At 42.0% G+C, this 18,251-nt stretch overlaps 1 protein-coding gene across 6 annotated transcripts in view; it reads right to left on the bottom strand.

The window, feature by feature from the left end:
* Nucleotides 1-18,251, bottom strand: part of DIP2A (disco interacting protein 2 homolog A) — a 119,259-nt gene that overhangs the window by 32,348 nt on the left and 68,660 nt on the right. For all 6 annotated transcript variants that reach the window (XR_007889932.1, XR_007889933.1, XM_051623770.1 and 3 more), the window contains exons 6-18: nt 11,287-11,415; nt 10,118-10,237; nt 8,936-9,133; nt 8,140-8,231; nt 7,816-7,926; nt 7,437-7,560; nt 6,634-6,743; nt 6,109-6,211; nt 4,312-4,376; nt 3,920-4,013; nt 3,333-3,452; nt 2,890-3,004; nt 1,519-1,658 (exon numbers count right to left, since the gene is read on the bottom strand). Coding sequence is in view for 4 of the 6 variants with exons in the window: in XM_051623770.1 (XP_051479730.1) it covers nt 1,519-1,658; nt 2,890-3,004; nt 3,333-3,452; nt 3,920-4,013; nt 4,312-4,376; nt 6,109-6,211; nt 6,634-6,743; nt 7,437-7,560; nt 7,816-7,926; nt 8,140-8,231; nt 8,936-9,133; nt 10,118-10,237; nt 11,287-11,415 (1,521 nt within the window). In the remaining 2 variants the exon portion in view is untranslated. The remainder of the gene's footprint in view (nt 1-1,518; nt 1,659-2,889; nt 3,005-3,332; nt 3,453-3,919; nt 4,014-4,311; nt 4,377-6,108; nt 6,212-6,633; nt 6,744-7,436; nt 7,561-7,815; nt 7,927-8,139; nt 8,232-8,935; nt 9,134-10,117; nt 10,238-11,286; nt 11,416-18,251) is intronic.

Consider the following 18,251-nt stretch of genomic DNA (forward strand, 5'->3'; position numbering starts at 1 on the left):
CCAGCCCACTGGTCATCTTACTAACCTACTTCAGTAGCTTCATCTCTTTTACTGGGGAGCCCAGAAATGGACACAGGACTGCAGCTGTGGCCTTGCCAGTAATAAGCAAAGATGAACGATCACCTCCATTGATCTGTTGACAACACCTCCTCCCAGTACAGCATTAGCCTTCTTTGTTCTCAGGGCACATTGCTTTGTGTCATCTGCAGACTCTGCCCCATCATCAAGATCATTAATGAAGGTGCTGATCAGAACTGGAGCCAGTTCTGACCCCTGGGCTACACAGCTGTTTACCAGTGCATTGATCACTGATGCTACCCAGGAACCTTCCTGACTGCTCATGCCCTATCATGCCATCCCTCCAGCACCCAGAGGTGGCTGAAGTTCCACATGAGGATCAGGTCACACAAACACGAGGCTGCTTCTAGCTGTCTGCAGAAGGCCTCATACACTTGTTTCTTCCTGGTCAGGCAGTCTATAGCAGACACCCACTACAATGTCACCCATACTGGTATGCTCTTTAATCCTTACCCATAGGCTCTCAGTTGGCTACTCACCCATCCTCAGGTGAGCTCCATGCATCCCACTGTTCCCTCACATAAAGGGCAAATCACCCTCCTGTCCTTCCTAAAGAGACTCCACCCACCATGCCTCTATCATCCCAGGTACATGAACTCATCCAGAGGAGCAGAACCAAGCTGGTGCTAGGGCTGGAAGGCATGTCCTATGAGGAGCAGCTAAGGACTCTGGGTTTGTCTAGTTTGGAGAAAAGGAGGCTGAGTGGTGACCTCATGGCCCCCTGCAGCTCCCTGAGGAGGGGATGTAGAGAGGGAGGTGCTGAGCTCTTCTCCCTGGGATCCAGTGAGAGGATGCATGGCAGTGGTTCAAAGCTGCACCAGGGAAGGCTTAGACTGGACATGAGAAGCCTTTTTGTGCTGAGAAGGTGATCAAACAGTGGAACAGGCTTCCTAGAGAGGTGGTTGATGATCCAAGGCTGTCAGTGCTTAAGAGGTATCTGGACAATGTCCTTAATAACCTGCTTTAACTTGGTCAGCCCTGAAGTGGTCAGGCAGCTGGACTAGATGATTTTTGTAGGTCCTTTCTAACTGAAAAATATTCTATTTTATTCTAACACATGGACTCTCACACTCCAGGTTGAAAGACAGCTTTTCTTACTATGCTTTACATTTTGTTTTGTTCTGCTGTATTTGTTGCTACATCAGCCAGCACTAGTGATACCAAGTGAACAATAACACAACTCTGCAGACCAGCCTAAACCACCTGCCCATACAAGGTTTTGCCAACAAAAGCTGTGGCCATTCCAATTTACCATTGATTAGTCTCTACTGAAAACATGGAATTATCTAGTTGAGACAGTACTTCATCCTCACATGTTTAGGTGACATGTCAGAACACTATTCTACCTTATCATTTGACATTTTTATTCATGTTCTCAGCAGAAAAGTAAAGGTCACTTATGTGGAGTATGCTTTAAACCTACATGAAATACTTTCTTACCTCCAGGCATAATCTGACCAACATCCTGTACAGTTAGGACTGACAGCTTCTCTTCTGTATCCACTCTTATCACACCAAAACTCAGACAATTCATAGATAACACTGCTTTTCCTGGAGGGGGCCCACCCAGCTCTGGAGGTCTGAAAAACAGAGAGTGAGATCAGAGAGGAATGAACAGACCACTGGCACTGCAGACATCAAGAACACCGTGCAAGTCTCTCAGGCTTGTTAAGGTTAAGGGAAAGAATGGCTTCTCATTTTAAACAAGAGTTGAAAATGGTTTCTCGTTTTCCAACAGGAGTGCAAGACTGGTAATATGTTTTAATTGGATGAAAACAGAGCTAGAACATGACATCACAGCTTCCTCCCACTTCAAAATGTTACAGAGTGGATTTAAGCTACTATGGGCAAAGAAGTGTCGAGGATCAGCATTCAAAGGCTGATTTTTCTAAACACCAGGAAGAGTATGCAAATGTTTGGAGGGCTTGACACTTCTTACTGTCAGCAGAATTGGTTGAGAACCAACAACTCCATTTTGTCTAACTGTTCACATTTCAGGATGGAACAAAGATTCCAGGTGCTGCTGTAAAAACTCAGCTCCTTGAGTAGATTTTGGGTTTTGTCTTTAAGTTTTCTTGAAATTTATTTTCTGAAAAAGCCTATTTTGATCAAAACCAGTCAAAAACTTCCAGCATATTCCATCCATGTATCTATTCATAACCAAAATAATACTTCTTCAGAGCACTGATGCTGTCTGCAGAAATTCAGTGGTATTTTTCAGGCCAGTTAGAAATATTTTATTTTTTTTAGCCATGAATCAAACCATGCAATTGTCACAGTTGGAAGGGACCTCCAGATCTCATCCAGTCCAACTCCCCTGCCAAAGCAGGATTCCCCAGACCACATAACTCAGGGCTGCATCCAGGCAGGTTTTGAATATCTTCAGAGAAGGAGACTCCACCACCTCCCCAGGCAGGCTGTCCCAGTGCTCTGGAACCTCCTCTGCTTACAAGACATTGCACATGAGCAATTCCTTCAATATTCAGCATCTTCTTCCTCACAAATAAGTAACAGTTTTGATTTCGGGGGCATTCTATAAAGGTTTGCCACCAATATCAGTGAGGATAAGACCTCGTTTCCCCAGGTGGTATGAAAACCAACCTCTGGCTGACTAGTTCTAGAAAGTACAAAACTTTTAAAGGAGAAACACAAAAATCACCCATTCTTCAGTAAGGGAGAAACTTGCAAGCCTCAGGCTTCCTCTGTCTAGGTGTTTAGGTATCTTTATGTGGGTAATCATGTCTCAGACTACATTTTAACACCAGATACATGTCAATAGTTAACAAATGTGTCAGTTCAGAAGAGCATTACCTGCGAATAGCAACAGTTAGTGCCTCTGAAGAACTAGCACAGGGACAGATCACTTCTGGTCTCAAACCTCGTGATTGAAATACATTCAGAAATGCATCACAGGAAGATATCGACCCTGAATAGAACAAGGACACAATCAGAAAAGATTTGCCAAATCAGGGAAGCTTGAGCTGCAGGATTTCAAAGTCTGTGCCCACTCTCAGCTCAGCTGTACAAGTGGAAAGATTCCCAAGGAAAAGGAGAGGGCCTGGCAAGACAGATCCTTCAGAACACGTTCTATGAAACTTCTGCTCCGTTGTCTTTGGCCAGAAAATACTGCAGCTGCCTGCTTTGCTGAAACCCAGCCAGTGCTGGTGAGCTCCTGCAGTGCAGACCCAGAGGGCTGTGACTCACAGTGTGCATGGGACCTTGGAGTGTCCCTCAGAAAACACATCCCTACTCACATGGGTTGGCTCCATCGGCCACTATCAGCATCCGCAAGGAGCTCAGGCTGACATCCCTCTGATCCCTCTGAGCCAAAAGTGACCAGTGCATATCACGGGACTTTACAACTGCTACACGAGCTGGAAAAAGAATAATCATGACAATGCACATGCAGAACAACAAAAAAAAAGGCCAATTATAACATTATATAAATATTTCTGTGTATTTAGATAAATTTCTGAAACCAATTACAAACAGACAGCAAATACAAATGCCAAATATTTGATTACTATGACATGTGTATACTTAATGGACTAGATAAAAGAACTTAAATGTTTAATATAAACTCAAATACTGAGATGAGACAGACAGTTTCCTTAAGGGTTTATCAGAAGAAGCATCAATATCCTTCATCAGTGAATATCACTACATGTAATTCTGAAATGGAGGGCACAACTGCTAAAGCTGTGGCTAGAGAAACTCAGCTGGGTAAAAAAGCAGTGACCTCAGCTAAAGCAGATACTTTACAAAAACAGACACTAATTTATATTTATTTTTAAAAATCAACCAAGAAGGGATAAGTAAAAAAAAAAATAATCAAGCTTACCTTTGTATAAGCACACTTTCTGTATCCAAGAAAGTGGATTAACCTTCATTAATGCGTAGGGAATACTGATGACATGCATCCTATTCATAACACTCTAAGAAAAATAATAAAAAGGGAACTTCTGAGTGCCTCACAGAATACACAGCATTTTAAAAAATCATCACAGCTACAGCATAAGTCTTAGATTTAACTGTTAGTGAACACTATGTGTATAGTCAATAAAAACAAGGTACACCTGTGCAGTCTGTCACTGAAAAAGTAACACTTTACTCTGAAAAACATAAATGTTGAAATATAAGAAGTCAGAGAGTTTATGACCTCATTCTGATACCAGCACTCTAGCCCTGAGAAAGGCAACTTGCTGCATTTTTTCCATTCATTCAAATACTCACTGTTAACACTCCATGCCAGAGGCCAGCATCTCTTTTGAAATCCAAGACATTTGTTAGTGTTTCAGCTGAAAGTGAAAGAAAAACTATCAGACTTCAGAAGCAAGTTCCTAAGACTATGCAAGAACTCAAAAGATTTGTTAAAGCAACTCTGGAACTTGTGGTTAATGGCAGCACAGATCAACTCCATGCACATGATCAAAACCCAGTGCCATTCTTGGCTATTCATTGAGTGAATGACTGAGAAGAAGTAGATCTCTCATTTTATTCAAATCCCTATGGAGATGTTATTTTGTAGGACATGATTAACGAAGAGGAAGATTCCTTCCTTTCTGCAAATAGGAACTATCATGGCCAAGACACTATGAACAAAAGGGCAAAGCTTTATACTGGGTATGGTCTCTACAGAACACGAGCCTCATGACAGCATCTCAATAGACTCTTGAAACACACATGAGAACAAGACAATTCAGGAACTCTGAAGAGCTGAAATGTTAGTGGTTAGCTACTCCACACTTGTCAGAAAATCAGGATATGCAGACCCCTTTGATCCATAATTGGTTTGCATCATCCTCTGAGGACCTGCTGTACAATCCTTTACCTACAAGCTGAGTGTACCCTTCCCTCTCAGCACTGCTCTTGTAGCTGGCAACTGTGATGGGAAGGTGTTCTGAAACAAAAATGGGACAGGGTCCCTCTTCAATGAGAATTAAAAAGAGCACAGACACATGACTGTGAAAACCTCTTGCACCCTGTCTTACCACTTGTATGGACTTCAGAGCACTACAGGGGGAAACCCAGTGCCCAAAGGAGGAAGAAGAATGTAAGTGCAGAAGAAAGCAATTAGGAACTGTTGGCAACCTGATTTGCTGCCTGGAATCACAGGCATAGTTCAAGTGACTGGGCCAGATCACTGGCACTAGGACTTGTACCTTTGGGATCTAGACAGGCAGGGTAATCAAAGATGCAAAAGCAGTAAAGCCAAGCAAGTCAGGGTGTTTTTTAATATGATAACTCTCAGCTTTTCTTGATCAAGCCTTTCTTTCAGCAGTCAAGTGTCACACTGTTTGAATCATAAAACAGAAGAGTTGTAACGATTTACATCTTACACCTCACCTAGTCATTACTGGGTTTCAAGCCAAGACTTTAAAAGGCTTTCCCTTTGGTCAGTAACTACAACTCTTCCTCCTGAGAGGTAAGAAGCTGCATAACTGACCCCAGCCTGTCTGCATGGCACACCAGTCTGCAGTGTTAGAGCATCTTACAACTGGAACTGGCAGCAGCCAAAGCTCTTCAGAGGGATCCAAGCTACACAAATGGCATCTGGAATCAGTCTAGGAAAGCTCCCTCAATTTCTGCAGGGAGGGCTTCTTGAACTCTGCATGTGGACATCTCAAACTGGCTGCCATAGAACTTCACAAAGTGGCCAGTGCATTCAAAAGGCATTAGAGAGGGCAAAACAGATTTCTAGCAAAACTGTTATCAAGAGGATGAAAAATTAGTATAGCTCTTGGCACTGACAAACACATTTATGAAGATTAAAAAAAAATCCAAACCCTTGAATAAAATCACTAGGGATCTTAGCTTTAAAAAAATTTAGTACACATTGATTATGATTTCACAAGTGGTTTCTTACTTTCCTTCATGTATCACATTGATTATAAACGAGGGAGTTTGTCTTTCCCTTTACAATTAAAGCTACCAAGTTCTTTTAAGATAGTAAACTTGAATTTGCAACATAAATGGTTTGAATATTCAAAACTATGAGCATAATTTTGAAGTTGTGCCTATTTAACTTACCTTCTGAGTAGCCACATGCCTGAGTCAATGCATGACAATGTGCCAGCATGGAAGCATGAGATACAGTAATGCCCACTGTGCTGCCCTCTTTACTTGTTTTGTACTGGAAAGAGAAAGTTTGTCCAAGCATTAGATGAAGAACAAAATCGAGAAAAATCACAGTAGTGAACTGAAAGGGTATTTTATTATAAAAATGGGGCCAACTTCTTAAAAAAACCAAAAAAGCTGCCATAAAAGATGCATTTAAGTTCACAGAATACACTAGTATCATCTGAAGTCTGTTTCTCTACCCCAGTTAAACAAATTGTCCCAGGGATCCCAAAATGCCAATTATCCCCCATCTTCAATCTGACTCTGCACAAGCACTGAAACATCATCTTGCCTGGCAACCTTGAGGGAACAACTCTCCTTCCCCAGTTAAAACTATCATAATCTCTTTTATTGCATCAAGAGATTAAAGGAAGAAAAAGTGCTCTGACAAGCTACAACAGCAGAACTGCAAGTTTGACATGTTATACTGATCACCTCAATGTAAGCAATCTCAGCACTGGCATCCCGGACTTGTGGATGCCAGTCCTTGGTTGGTTTTGCCAGATGCTTCCCATCAATCACAAACCAAATGAGACGAGGCCAGCCTTCAGAGAAAAAGAAAAGTTTCTGTCATTACAGCTCTAAAAATCAGGTTTTTTTCCCTAGCATTCAGAGGTAACAACTGGTGGCAAGCAAGAGCTGCAGCACCACCCCTGAGAGGAAGAAACAGCACTAAGTACGTGACAATGAAGGCAGATCTTCTTTATACATAAGCTAGAAGCATGCAGACAAACTCAAAGCTCACAGAATCACAGAATCTTAGGGGTTGGAAGGGACCTGGAAAGATCATCTAGTCCAACCCCCCTGCCAGAGCAGGGTCACCCAGAGCACATCACACAGGAATGTGTCCAGGTGGGTTTGAATGTCTCCAGAGAAGGAGACTCCACAGCCTCTCTGGACAGCCTGTCCCAGGGCTCTGTCACTCTCACAGGAAAGAATTTCTTCCTGATATTCACATGGAACCCCCTCTGCTCCAGTTTGCACCCACTGCCCCTTGTCCTATCACTGGACATCACTGAACAAAGCCTGGCTCCATCCTCCTGACACTCCCCCTTTACATATCTGCAAACATGGATGAGGTCACCCCTCAGTCTCCTCTTCTCCAAGCTAAATAGATCCAGCTCCCTCAGCCTTTCCTCATAAGGGAGATGTTCCACTCCCTTAGTCATGTTTAACAGCAGCAGTGAATATACCTGCTGTTTATCCTATGAAAAAATGTGGGTAGCTTAAAAACATACCTTTGAATGTAACCACCTCGCCAGTCTGAGCTTTAGGGAGGCCTTTTTGACAGGCATCAGTGGTTAAAGCCAGTGTTACTCCACAGCTGCCCAAAAGAAATCCAATCTGCTGGCTGCCAGCATCCTACAGAGAAACCATGGGACAGCAAACTTACAAATTCTGAAGATTTTGTACAGTTTGATGTAACTTTTCCACGTTTAGAAAATATTAAGACAATTTGTATCGCAGGAAAAAACCCCAAACTTCTGGCCCCTAAAACCACAGTGCTTTTAAAAGTGCAGGCTCTGAGGAGCCCCACATAAGTGCTGCAGGATTTAGACCCCCCAACCACACTTTATTTATTTATGAAGCCACAAAACATTGCATGTCTTTGCCTACCTTTCGTGTTAGTGGAACTTCTATTGGGACAGGGATGAGTTCTGCCAGGAGACATCCATAAAACGCCACCATAAACATAACTGGATCACTGTTAGGAAATACGAGAGCTACCTACAAAAATACATCAAGATCATAAGAAATGCTTTTTGTTGTCATTTAGGGGGGCAAAAAATTCACAGTCATGTTCAGGTTCGTATTTAAACAAGGAACAGAAAGACTCTATGTCATGATAACACAGCAGACTGTATTGTCAGGCTTTCTTTAGCTCAAGCTGTGACTTTCAGGCTCTTTTATGCACAGAGACCATTCCCAACAGAAGCCTACCCGGTCTCCAGGCTTCAGCAGTGGCTCATTCTTAGTGGTTAGCCTGTTCAGCAGGGTATATGCCAACTTCAAGCTTCGACTCCACAGCTTGCCTAAAGAAAAAAAACAAACAAAACGCTATCTAGAAATCAACAGAGACTAAAGGACAATTTAAAGCTTGGCTCCTTTTTAGTTTGCCTTTTGTTTTTTAAAAAACCATAAAACTAAACATGGTGCTCTAAATAATTCTCAAAGCTCCACTGAAAAGTAATCACCTAATGCAGCTGCTCTGTTACATTTCCTGCAAGCATTCTTCATATGTGAGAATGCAAACCAGGAATTATAACATTCTAACACAATGTGGTAGTTAACTGTCCTGGGAGGCACAACTGTCTTCCAAAAAATGCTATTACTGTAACACCTCTAGTTCATTGACTCAGGCAAGTTTCAATTCCCACAATAACACTGTTGATATGCTCCTGAAGTACAAGTTCTCTGTAGGGATACACAAGAACACGCTAAAATTTAGCTCCCACTCTGTGAATCTGAAGAGTACGTTATTAGTCATCTGTTTCTTCCCTGTTTTTATTGTTCTTTTAAGCAAAAACCCCACAATTGTTTGAAATTTACAAATAGCCAATTGTAAGGAATCACTGCTGTGCACATCTTCCCTTCATTTAACTTCCTTGAAAATGTTTTCCTTATTCAGTGAACTTGTAATTTGCATCCAAGCAGTAATCTCAAGGTAGCTAACATGAGCACAGCCAGTTCCACCATGAATGCCCAACTCCTCCTCACAGTTACCACCAATCCCTACCGTAGGTGAGGGTGTAAATGGCTTTCCCAGTCGTGTCCAAGGCTGTCAGACAAGGGGCTTTTGGCTGAGTCGTGCCCCAGCGCTGCAGGGCAGCCAGCAGGGAAGGGGGCCAGTTGGTCACCACACCCAAGGGTTCCCCTTGGAGAACATTAGTTTGATTCCCTTCAGGCTTGGGTTGATTTGGATCAGGCTGTTGCACTAAAATCAGAGCACAGCGAAAGGGCAAAGGTCAATCCTTACAAAATGATAGGATACACTTAACAGACTATTCTACAAACTGTTCCCCCTCACAGCTACCATTACTTCTCCTCTGCTTCCTGATCATGCTCTGCTAAACATCTGCTGGCTTCACAAAAAAGAATTGCCAAGACTCTGGAGTTCTGATTCCACAATAAATACTAAAAAGTACCTGGCCACAGGAACAGAAACTGAATCCCTAGTTCACTCTTTTTCTCTATTTCAAACAGCATTTTCCCTGTGTGTTCTGCACATATCTTTAAATGAAAATCTACACCAAGTCAAGAAGCATTATCAGGGAGAATGGTTTCAGTGACAACTGGACATTTATTTTCACTGCACCAAATTCTCAACAGGTGATGAACAACACTATGCTTCTGTAATAAAATATTACCAAAGAAATGGGCCAGGTGAAAAGTTCCTGGTATGGATTATCTACAAGTAGAACTGTACCCCTCCTGCTGATAAAATCCTGCCCCAAGCTGCTCAGGAAGGTGAAGTATCTTGATGTGAGTAAACAAAACAAAGTTGGATTTAGCTAATACTCAATCTATGCAGCAACTAAAATTAACAGTTCAAAGTGGTGCTCTCTGCTCTCCACAATGGCACACATGCACCTCGACAAGAGTCTGCCTGAAAAATCTTCAGTGACAGACTGTAACTGCAGTCATTTCATATCTTAAAGTATCAAACAAACAGTAAAGGGGATCTAGTAGCAGCTGCTTAAAAGTGTCACATTGAGAACAAAATTGTCATTTAATCTTTAAGAAAACAGAACAAAAAAAAATTCTTCAAAATTAGGTAGTTATGTATTGCTAAACAACTTCGACGTTTGTTAGAGATGCTTTTGTTTCTGCCTGGACACATGCACACAGAGAAAAAGAAAACACTTGCTAAGACATAGCTTACACAGAGAGTGAAAAATGTATTTGAAATGAAATTAACCTTCCAGCAGTTCTTCAAAATCATCCACAAAAAACTCTTTCAAAGGTGGGCGCTTTGGTCTTTTCAAGGTATTTAGAAGCTGCTGGATTTTAGAGGACACTCTGCTATTCACGGGGACACCTGCCAAACAGAAAAGATTTATTACTTACCATCTATTAACAAACACACCCTAGAACACATGGTGCCACGTTGCTGACAACACGCTAAGGTCAGCCCAGCTTTCAGGTGGAAGAGTCATTCAAGATGAGCAGCTTGTTTAGAAAAAAACAGCTTTAATCAGTAACAGTTTCAACTATGGGTTTGTCATTTTAAATCAATGCCTTCCCCTAGACACCTGGCTGATGCATATAATTTATCTTACTTTAGCTTAGCTTTTCAAGCTGTTGACTCCTTCATGAGATTCCAATACTGAAGAAATGTTCTTTTCTTGGAGAGTCTAGGTATTCGCTACATCTTATCATTCATTCAGTTCTGAAAGTGTGAGAATGCTCAGAGAAAATAAGTGAAATTTTCCATCTTTCAATATTTTACATGGCACAGAAAACCATGCTGAATGCTGAATCACAGAATCACCAAGGCCGGAAAAAACCTTTAAGGTCATCAAGTCCAGCCTATGACCAACACCACCACTTCAGCCAGACCATGGCACCAGGTGCCACCTCCAGCCTTTCCTTGAACACCTCCAGGGATGGTGCCTCCACCAATTCCCTGGGCAGTCCATCCCAATGTCTAACCACCCTCTCCATGAGGAAGTGCTTCCTAATATCCAACCTAAACCTCCCCTGGAAGAGCTTGAGGCTATGCCCTCTTGTATTGAACTCATTTGTACATATGATATATTTTCAAAAAGTTAAATATAAATGTGTGTGTATGTTTGAACTGATTAAATGTAAAGCTCTGAAGCAATATAAAAGTAAAATGTATGACTAAAAGGCTTACATTGCCTTTTACTACAGAAATATACAGAAATGGGGCCATGGCTCCCAGCAGCAGAACAGGCTGAATGCAGTGCTGTCTTTCCTCCTGGGGCAGACTGACAGACACACACTGCCCTGCTGCACAGCCCTGGAGCAGGACCATGGCACACCATGGGTGTCAGGCTCTGTTCTGCACTGTGGTTCTTCAGAAAAAAAGGGACACAGGTTGAAAGGTAGGAGGGTTGTAATCACCATCTGCTGTTTCCAGAATGCTGCTGTTGTAGCCTCTGGGAACTCCTCGTACTGATGCTACCTGCGGACACTCATGATGTAAATGTTCCACCAGGCCAGTGGTCACATCTGGAGGTGCAGAGTGGTTATCTGTAGAAATGGAAGACAGGCATGGGAGCTCATCAGTCATCAAAAGAATCAGTACATCCTACAGCATTCCTGCTGTTTTCTCATGTTTTTTTAACAAAACTGCCATTTCTCTAACCAAACCGTAACCAAAATCTTCCAGACACAAGACGAACCCTGACAGGAACCACCAGTCCCCCCAGGATGGAGAGAAGCTATTCCAACTTTCAAAGGGATCCCAAATAATTCTGGCAAGCAGATTAGCAGGTCACTCCATCACCTCAAGGTGAAAGCAAGGAGATTCATGATGAGCAAACAGTGAACAGCTCAAGTCTACAAAGAAAGTCTGTTTCACATCTCTCAGAAGAAATACAGGCACCTAAAGTCTCACCACAAAACTAGAATGACTAGTCTAAGTCCCATAGGGAAGAGAAAGGGACAAAAGCATAAGGCTTATAAGATGGGAACTTTTGCCCTGGTATAACACAGGGCACCTACCTACATTCTGCAGCCTGTAAGAGGAAGAGTTTTGCTGAGAAACACAGATTAAGATTTGAGGTGACAAAGACAGCACACTTAGGCCTGAAAACATCTTGAGGATGGACTCAGAGAGATGAGAGTCTCAGAGGAAAGCAACTGCTGACTTAAAAAAGTTACCTGCAGCTTGTGAGACCAATCATCTTTAGATCTTAGAAACAGGAGGTGAGGAAAGCTGCTGTCAGCCTCACAACATCAGTGTGGGTAAAAGCTTTCTGTTTATGTTGTGGTACAGACGCAGTATGCCCACCTATCCATGAGAACAGCTGGAGTGCCTGTAACACTCAAAAACCCCTGTGGTGTGGATGTCAACACTATACACACCCTGCTCACAACAGGTCAATTTAGCACAGTGTTTTCTGAGGCATGAGGCAGTGACCGGGGACAGACATGATGTGCTGCTTCATTTGAATGGGGTGCACTGCAGGCAAAAAGTAGTTCAGTGGTTTAGAAAAACAAAGACAAAGCAGAGCAACACTGAAACCTTGACATGGGCTCGAGAGCCACCTTGTAACAACCTTGAGGTAAAAGGCTGCTTTGCTTGAAACTGCACCACATGGCTGTGCTGCAGAAAAACGCCTGGGAAATATCATCATCCCAAAATTGTGGCCTAGATTATGGAATGGTTCTGAATGGAATCACAGGTTAAGAAATGGCAGTATCCAGGAGAAGTGCTCAAACAAGAAAAAACAAGAATCAGAGGCCTGAAATATTCAGAATCCTAGAAAGAAAAGAGCTGAAGAGCCCACTGCTGCACTGTGCTGGAGGAGCTGAGCAGGGTCCCACAGCCCTGCAGCGATACCCCTCGAGGGACCTCAGCATGTCCCAAGTGCTGCAGAAAGAAGCCCAGGCACAGGCAGATGCAGGCAGTGCTGGGATGTACAAGTACCACACCCATTCTGAGGAAGCAATTAACACTAAGGGAACAAGTGCTGATAGCTGAGTTCATAGATCTCCAGAGCTGGCACACAACCACCAGCACAGCTCTAAGCAGTTTTAGAGGGATCATCAGCAGAACAACTACATCCATTCTCATACTTGCCAACAGCCATCACTGCAATGCCAAGTTTTGTACTGCAGACCTGTTTTGCTGGGTACTAAGCCAGGACCACAAATTCCTTTCATGCAGGTAAGGTACAAGAAGGACCAAGTCCTTCACTATCCTATCACTACTGTCTCTGACAAATGCCCAAGTTAGAACCAGGAACAAGAAAAGGTGACAACCACACATAAAACTAGTCCTGCAACCACTTCACAGAGAGTGCTGAATGCCCAGGTGTTCAGGGTGAATTGAAACTCCCTCTCTGAGTTTCATAAACTGTTTGAGTTGGTTTTTGGTTGGGATTTTTCTTAGCCTCACCAAAGTCCCAAAACATGGACTTCATGGAGCATACAAATTGATCACAGAAAAGGACACAGAGTCAAATGCACCTGGTTCTCACACTGCAGTAATTGCCCACAACTCCAGACTCCTCAACTTATGGACCCTGCAGTGCTTATCAACATCTGGAGTTTCCCCTTCTTGAACTGTAGTTCAGCAAGAACTAGTATTAGGCACGTTCTCTGCAGGTGGCTTCATCAGGGGAAGGCCCCAAAATGGCATGCCCAGAAATGACACTGTCATCACTGAACGTGAAGGTGACTCCAAATGTACACCTGGAGTGATGTACACGTGGGTACAAATGTAACAATCAAGAGGGAGGACAAGAGAGACTGACACACACCATGAGACCTGGTGCACACCTGGGTCAGAAGCTGTGCATAAAGGACAGAAGTGGAAATGCTGAAGGAAGCAGATTTTACCATTCATATTCCTGTGGGGAACAGCAACCCTCTGCCCAAGGCAGGTATTTGAAACACAACAGTCCTGCAATTAGAAGCTCAGAAAATAACATCAGGAAAAAGCTATTTGGGGAAGAGATGTGTTCTTGGGAACAGCTCAAAGAAATCACACAAAAAATGAGAACACTCAGAAAAGAAACAAAGCACTCATTAACAATCATTCCCAACTGAAAACTAGCACAAAAAAAGCTATATATGGAGGTGCTCATCTACAGCATTCATGGATCTTAGAAGCATCTCAGAGCCAAGTTCCATGCAAATCCGTGTCTCTCCCATAGGAGGGAAATGGCAGAGGAGTCCTTAGGAACAACTTCTCTGCTGCCCACAGCTGTTCTGACTCACATACAGCAGAGAATTAACTCAGTTCTGCCTGGAGAAGGCAAAATTCTTTCTGTGCATGTAGAAATGTCCTGGTTTAAGCCAGGATTAAGCCCATTTTCTTTTTACTGATTTTTTTTTCCTTCAGTGAGCTCCCTTTTAACCAGCAGCAAGTTTTCCAGCTAGTGAACTGATAACGCTGGAAATAAATTCAATTTTCAGGATTTATGTTCAGATTAAAATTACATTAGCTTCATTAATTATTTAGGTATTTTACTCATATATGCCCATGAGAATCAATGAAATTAGTCTGTGCCATTGAGAGATACTCTGGCAAAGCAGAGAAAGAGAAGTGATGAGAGGTAAAAAAAGAGGAGTCTGAACAGATGTGACTTTAGGAATAATTATATTTGATTTAGGCTGAAGTACCTTTCCATTATTCCATTATTGATTATAAATGCAAAAGAGAGCAGTGGCCCAAGAAAGAATGTTTGGGATATGATACAGAAAATTAAAAGCCAGGTATTGGAGAAGAAGCAGCCTCTAAGGAGGAATCTCAGGGTGAGGTCCCAACCCAGCAGTACACTGGGTTAGACCTGAGATGATTTTGTTTCTAGGAAACCACTCAACCAACACAGACACTTAAAAGAAGTTTATTAACTTGTATTGGAAGAATCAAACAAAAGAAGAGTGTGCCAACCCAGCCAGAACACAGAATAGGGCCCACAAGCAGCTACTCCATGCTTGCATTTCCCCTTCAATAAAACCTGTTCCTGCTGTAACACACCTCACCCTCACAGCTCCTGTGAAACTGCTTACAGAGCCACAGCAGCTCAAAATACCTACTCTTAGAACCCTGCTTCCACTAAGGAAAAGGATTTGTACCTTCAAGTCTTTCAATAAATAGGGGGTCAAATACCATGATAATCCATTTTCCCAGTTACTCTACAGGAGCTAAGTTGGGAAACACTCCACAGCTGCAACAGTGACCTTGAAAAAGACCTAGATGTCCTGCCAGACTTAATAATTTCAAAGAAAATATTACACAGAAAAGAAAAAAGCCCCCAAAACAACATGTAGATGTTGTCCTTGCTTTTAGAGGTGAAAGACAAACGGCTTAAAAATAATGCATATTCCTGTTTGACTTCATTAAATACTCTAACCTTGCACTTCCAACACTGCAGTCTATTGCTTGGCAATTCAGCATGACCTCATCATGAAAAATGCAAACTGGAGAAGATGAGCTGCAAGGGAACAATCTGCTAAATTTACACAAAACTGAGAATAGTTATTCAGTATTCAAAATACAGCATATTGCAATAAGGCACCATATTTAAAACATCTGAGATACCTTTTAAATTGCTGATGTCAGCATATGAACTGAGAAATTAAATAAACTCTTCCTCTGTCTTCCAGGACAAATCAAAGGGGTCCTTTGTGAAAGCATATTAATATTTATTGATAACCAAAAAGTCTGAAATGTAAGAATTGAGTAAGTTTTCATATTCTTGCGAGCAAGGAAGACTACAAACATGCTGATGAAGTAGTTTAACATGAAAAATGTCACCACTGAATTGCTGTTGGACATGCATGAATGTTAACAAACTAGAAATGAAAACTGATGGAGTATGGCAAGCATTTCAGAAATGAGGGAGATTATTCTTATGCAAAGGGGTATTTTTTTTTTTTCCAAAGGCATTAGCTCAGCTCTTAACAATCCCTGAGCTTCCTTTCTGATAGGTAATGTAACTAACTTCATATTTATTTCCCATTAATGAAATTTCACACTACTACAGTGCAGTCCAACACTTAGCTGCTTACATGTTGGACTTTGAACTGTTTATAAGGCCTTAATTTTGCATACAATTTTCATGTTTAAGTAGTCCTGATGGATAGATCTTAAGAAGCTAGTTGAGAAATGCTATATGTATTTATATGGCCTGAAATATCAGATGTAACAGGAAGCTATGTCTTATAAGTTTTTACAACTATACTAGGAATTTCTTCCATCACGGTTAAAATTAGGACTAATCTTCCAAAGTTTATTGGTTAAAAATGATTCCTATAAATCCTGCACATCATAATGTGAAATCCAGACTCCCCTCCAAGCAAGGTGTAGATATACTCCATTTTACTTACATCTGCTAAGTTAAAAAAAAGGCAAACTTATTACAAAGAAGCCTGGAATTGGGTGGATGAAAACTTAGATGTCTTTAAAGGCAGTAAGATGGGTATGTTTTGTACAAAGAGGGAAAAATTCACTAGCAATAAAGCTGCAGAAGTTAACTGCATAGGCAAATGTTTCTAACCATGTTTATGGATGCAGAAAAGCAAACAAAGCCAAATGCTGCCTATAACTTTGTAAAACACAAAGCAAACCCAACACTTCAGCATGCAGGAGCTTTCTGAGGCAACAGCACTAAGCAGGCTTGGAGAAAAGCCTTTTGCCTTGAGAAAGCTTAGATATCAGAATTCCTCCCCATGCTTAGCTTCCAAAACAAAGATTCCCATGCAAAACGGAGGAGAGAGGAAAAGAAAGACACAGATAACTCTTCCCAGGCTCTGACACAGAAAGAGCCTTCCAGAACACAAAGCAAGCCACTGCCTCTTTCCATCTCAGCTTCACTTGCAGAGAACTGCCTGCACTGTGTGAACACTGGGATGTCAATCATGGCAAAATGAGTCAATCCCTGTTTCTGTCAGCACCTAAGCCACTCAGAAGATCCACAGGATCTTTTCCGAGAGCCTCTAGCTGGTTAGGACTCCTCTCCCCATTTCACAGCGTGCTTTAGGAATCTGCACTAGTAAAACCCCTGGTCACAAACTACAAACGTTTGAGTCCATTTTGAAGCCTGTAGCTACTCTAAGGCTGATGCCCCAAACTTAGCATAAGGCAGAAGAAAGTCAGAAGGCAAATGAGCCAAGGGCAGAGAAACAACCCTCTCTTGAAAAGCTGCCTCACCCCTAAGACAACTTCGAATCTGTTGCATCATCTAAACACAGAAATCCAAAGGATACTTGGTTGGGCTTTCAATAAAATTTGATGGTAACAGCTAGAGCAGCTAAGTGAATGGGTATCTGACAAATGTATTTGTGCCTTAAATTATGCCAATCTACACCTCTAAGTTTACAGAAGACAGTACACACTGAAATCTAAAGCACGTATTTTCCTCATCTGACCTAACCTGTTCTCTGTAAGGGAACAGAAAGAACTGTCTGCAGAGTGTATGTAGACAGAGGGTCACAGATGAGCAGTCAGGTAAGCAGGGCACTAACACTGCCCAAACCTGACACGTCCAGGAATGAGACACATGATGCCTACTGCACATTACTAGCAGCATAAACAGTTCATGCTGTAGCCCACGGGTGAAATACAAGCATCAGCCTTAATTTCATTTTTCTAAGTTACTTTGGGGAAATACCAAGTTCTAGCTTCTCCTCTAGGTCCTTTCCCATCATCTAACACTAATGCAGACCTGTTGCACACACCTAAATCCACTACGAATCTTCACTACAGTGCACAAAAACATCGTAAAAATTATTCCCATGGTGGAAGAAACTGCCTTTCTCCCTCCCTCCCAAATCTTCCCAGAGTGCAAGACAAGAGCTCTGCATTTCAGGACAAAAAAAAAGTAACATGGAAATTCTGGGCCTTCAACATTACAGAGATGAAGACAAAACTCACCTTTTCGTTTTGGCTTGACAGTCCTACACTTTCACTCTAGTTTCACAATAAAGGAACATTCACTATTTTAATTTAAGGGGGGGGAGGAAATAATCACACTTTAGCTTGAAATCTAGTCTTGTTAGTACCTCTGATTTCGTAACTTCGCACAAGATTCTGGATGCTTTTCTAGTCTTTTGGGTGTTTACCAATTGAGTCACCTTTGAAAGCCACTACCTGATATCGTCTAGGGGAAATCTATGCAGACAACAAAGCATGCAACAAAGACATGATCCCTCTGCAGTTCTGCTTTTGACCCCAGTCAGACTGAACCTTGGGATTTTTGATAAAACAAGCATTTTACCAAGAAGAATGCACATTCAGATCTCATGAACAACTGGTTTGGTTTAAATCAAGCACGTGATACATACCTGGTCTGTGGGTTGCGCATTTTACCGTTATTGATAGTTCTCTTCTGGTCAAGAGTTTCGTTTTTAGC

This window comes from Apus apus, chromosome 6, assembly GCF_020740795.1.
Source record: "Apus apus isolate bApuApu2 chromosome 6, bApuApu2.pri.cur, whole genome shotgun sequence".
Taxonomy (NCBI): Eukaryota; Metazoa; Chordata; class Aves; order Apodiformes; family Apodidae; genus Apus; species Apus apus.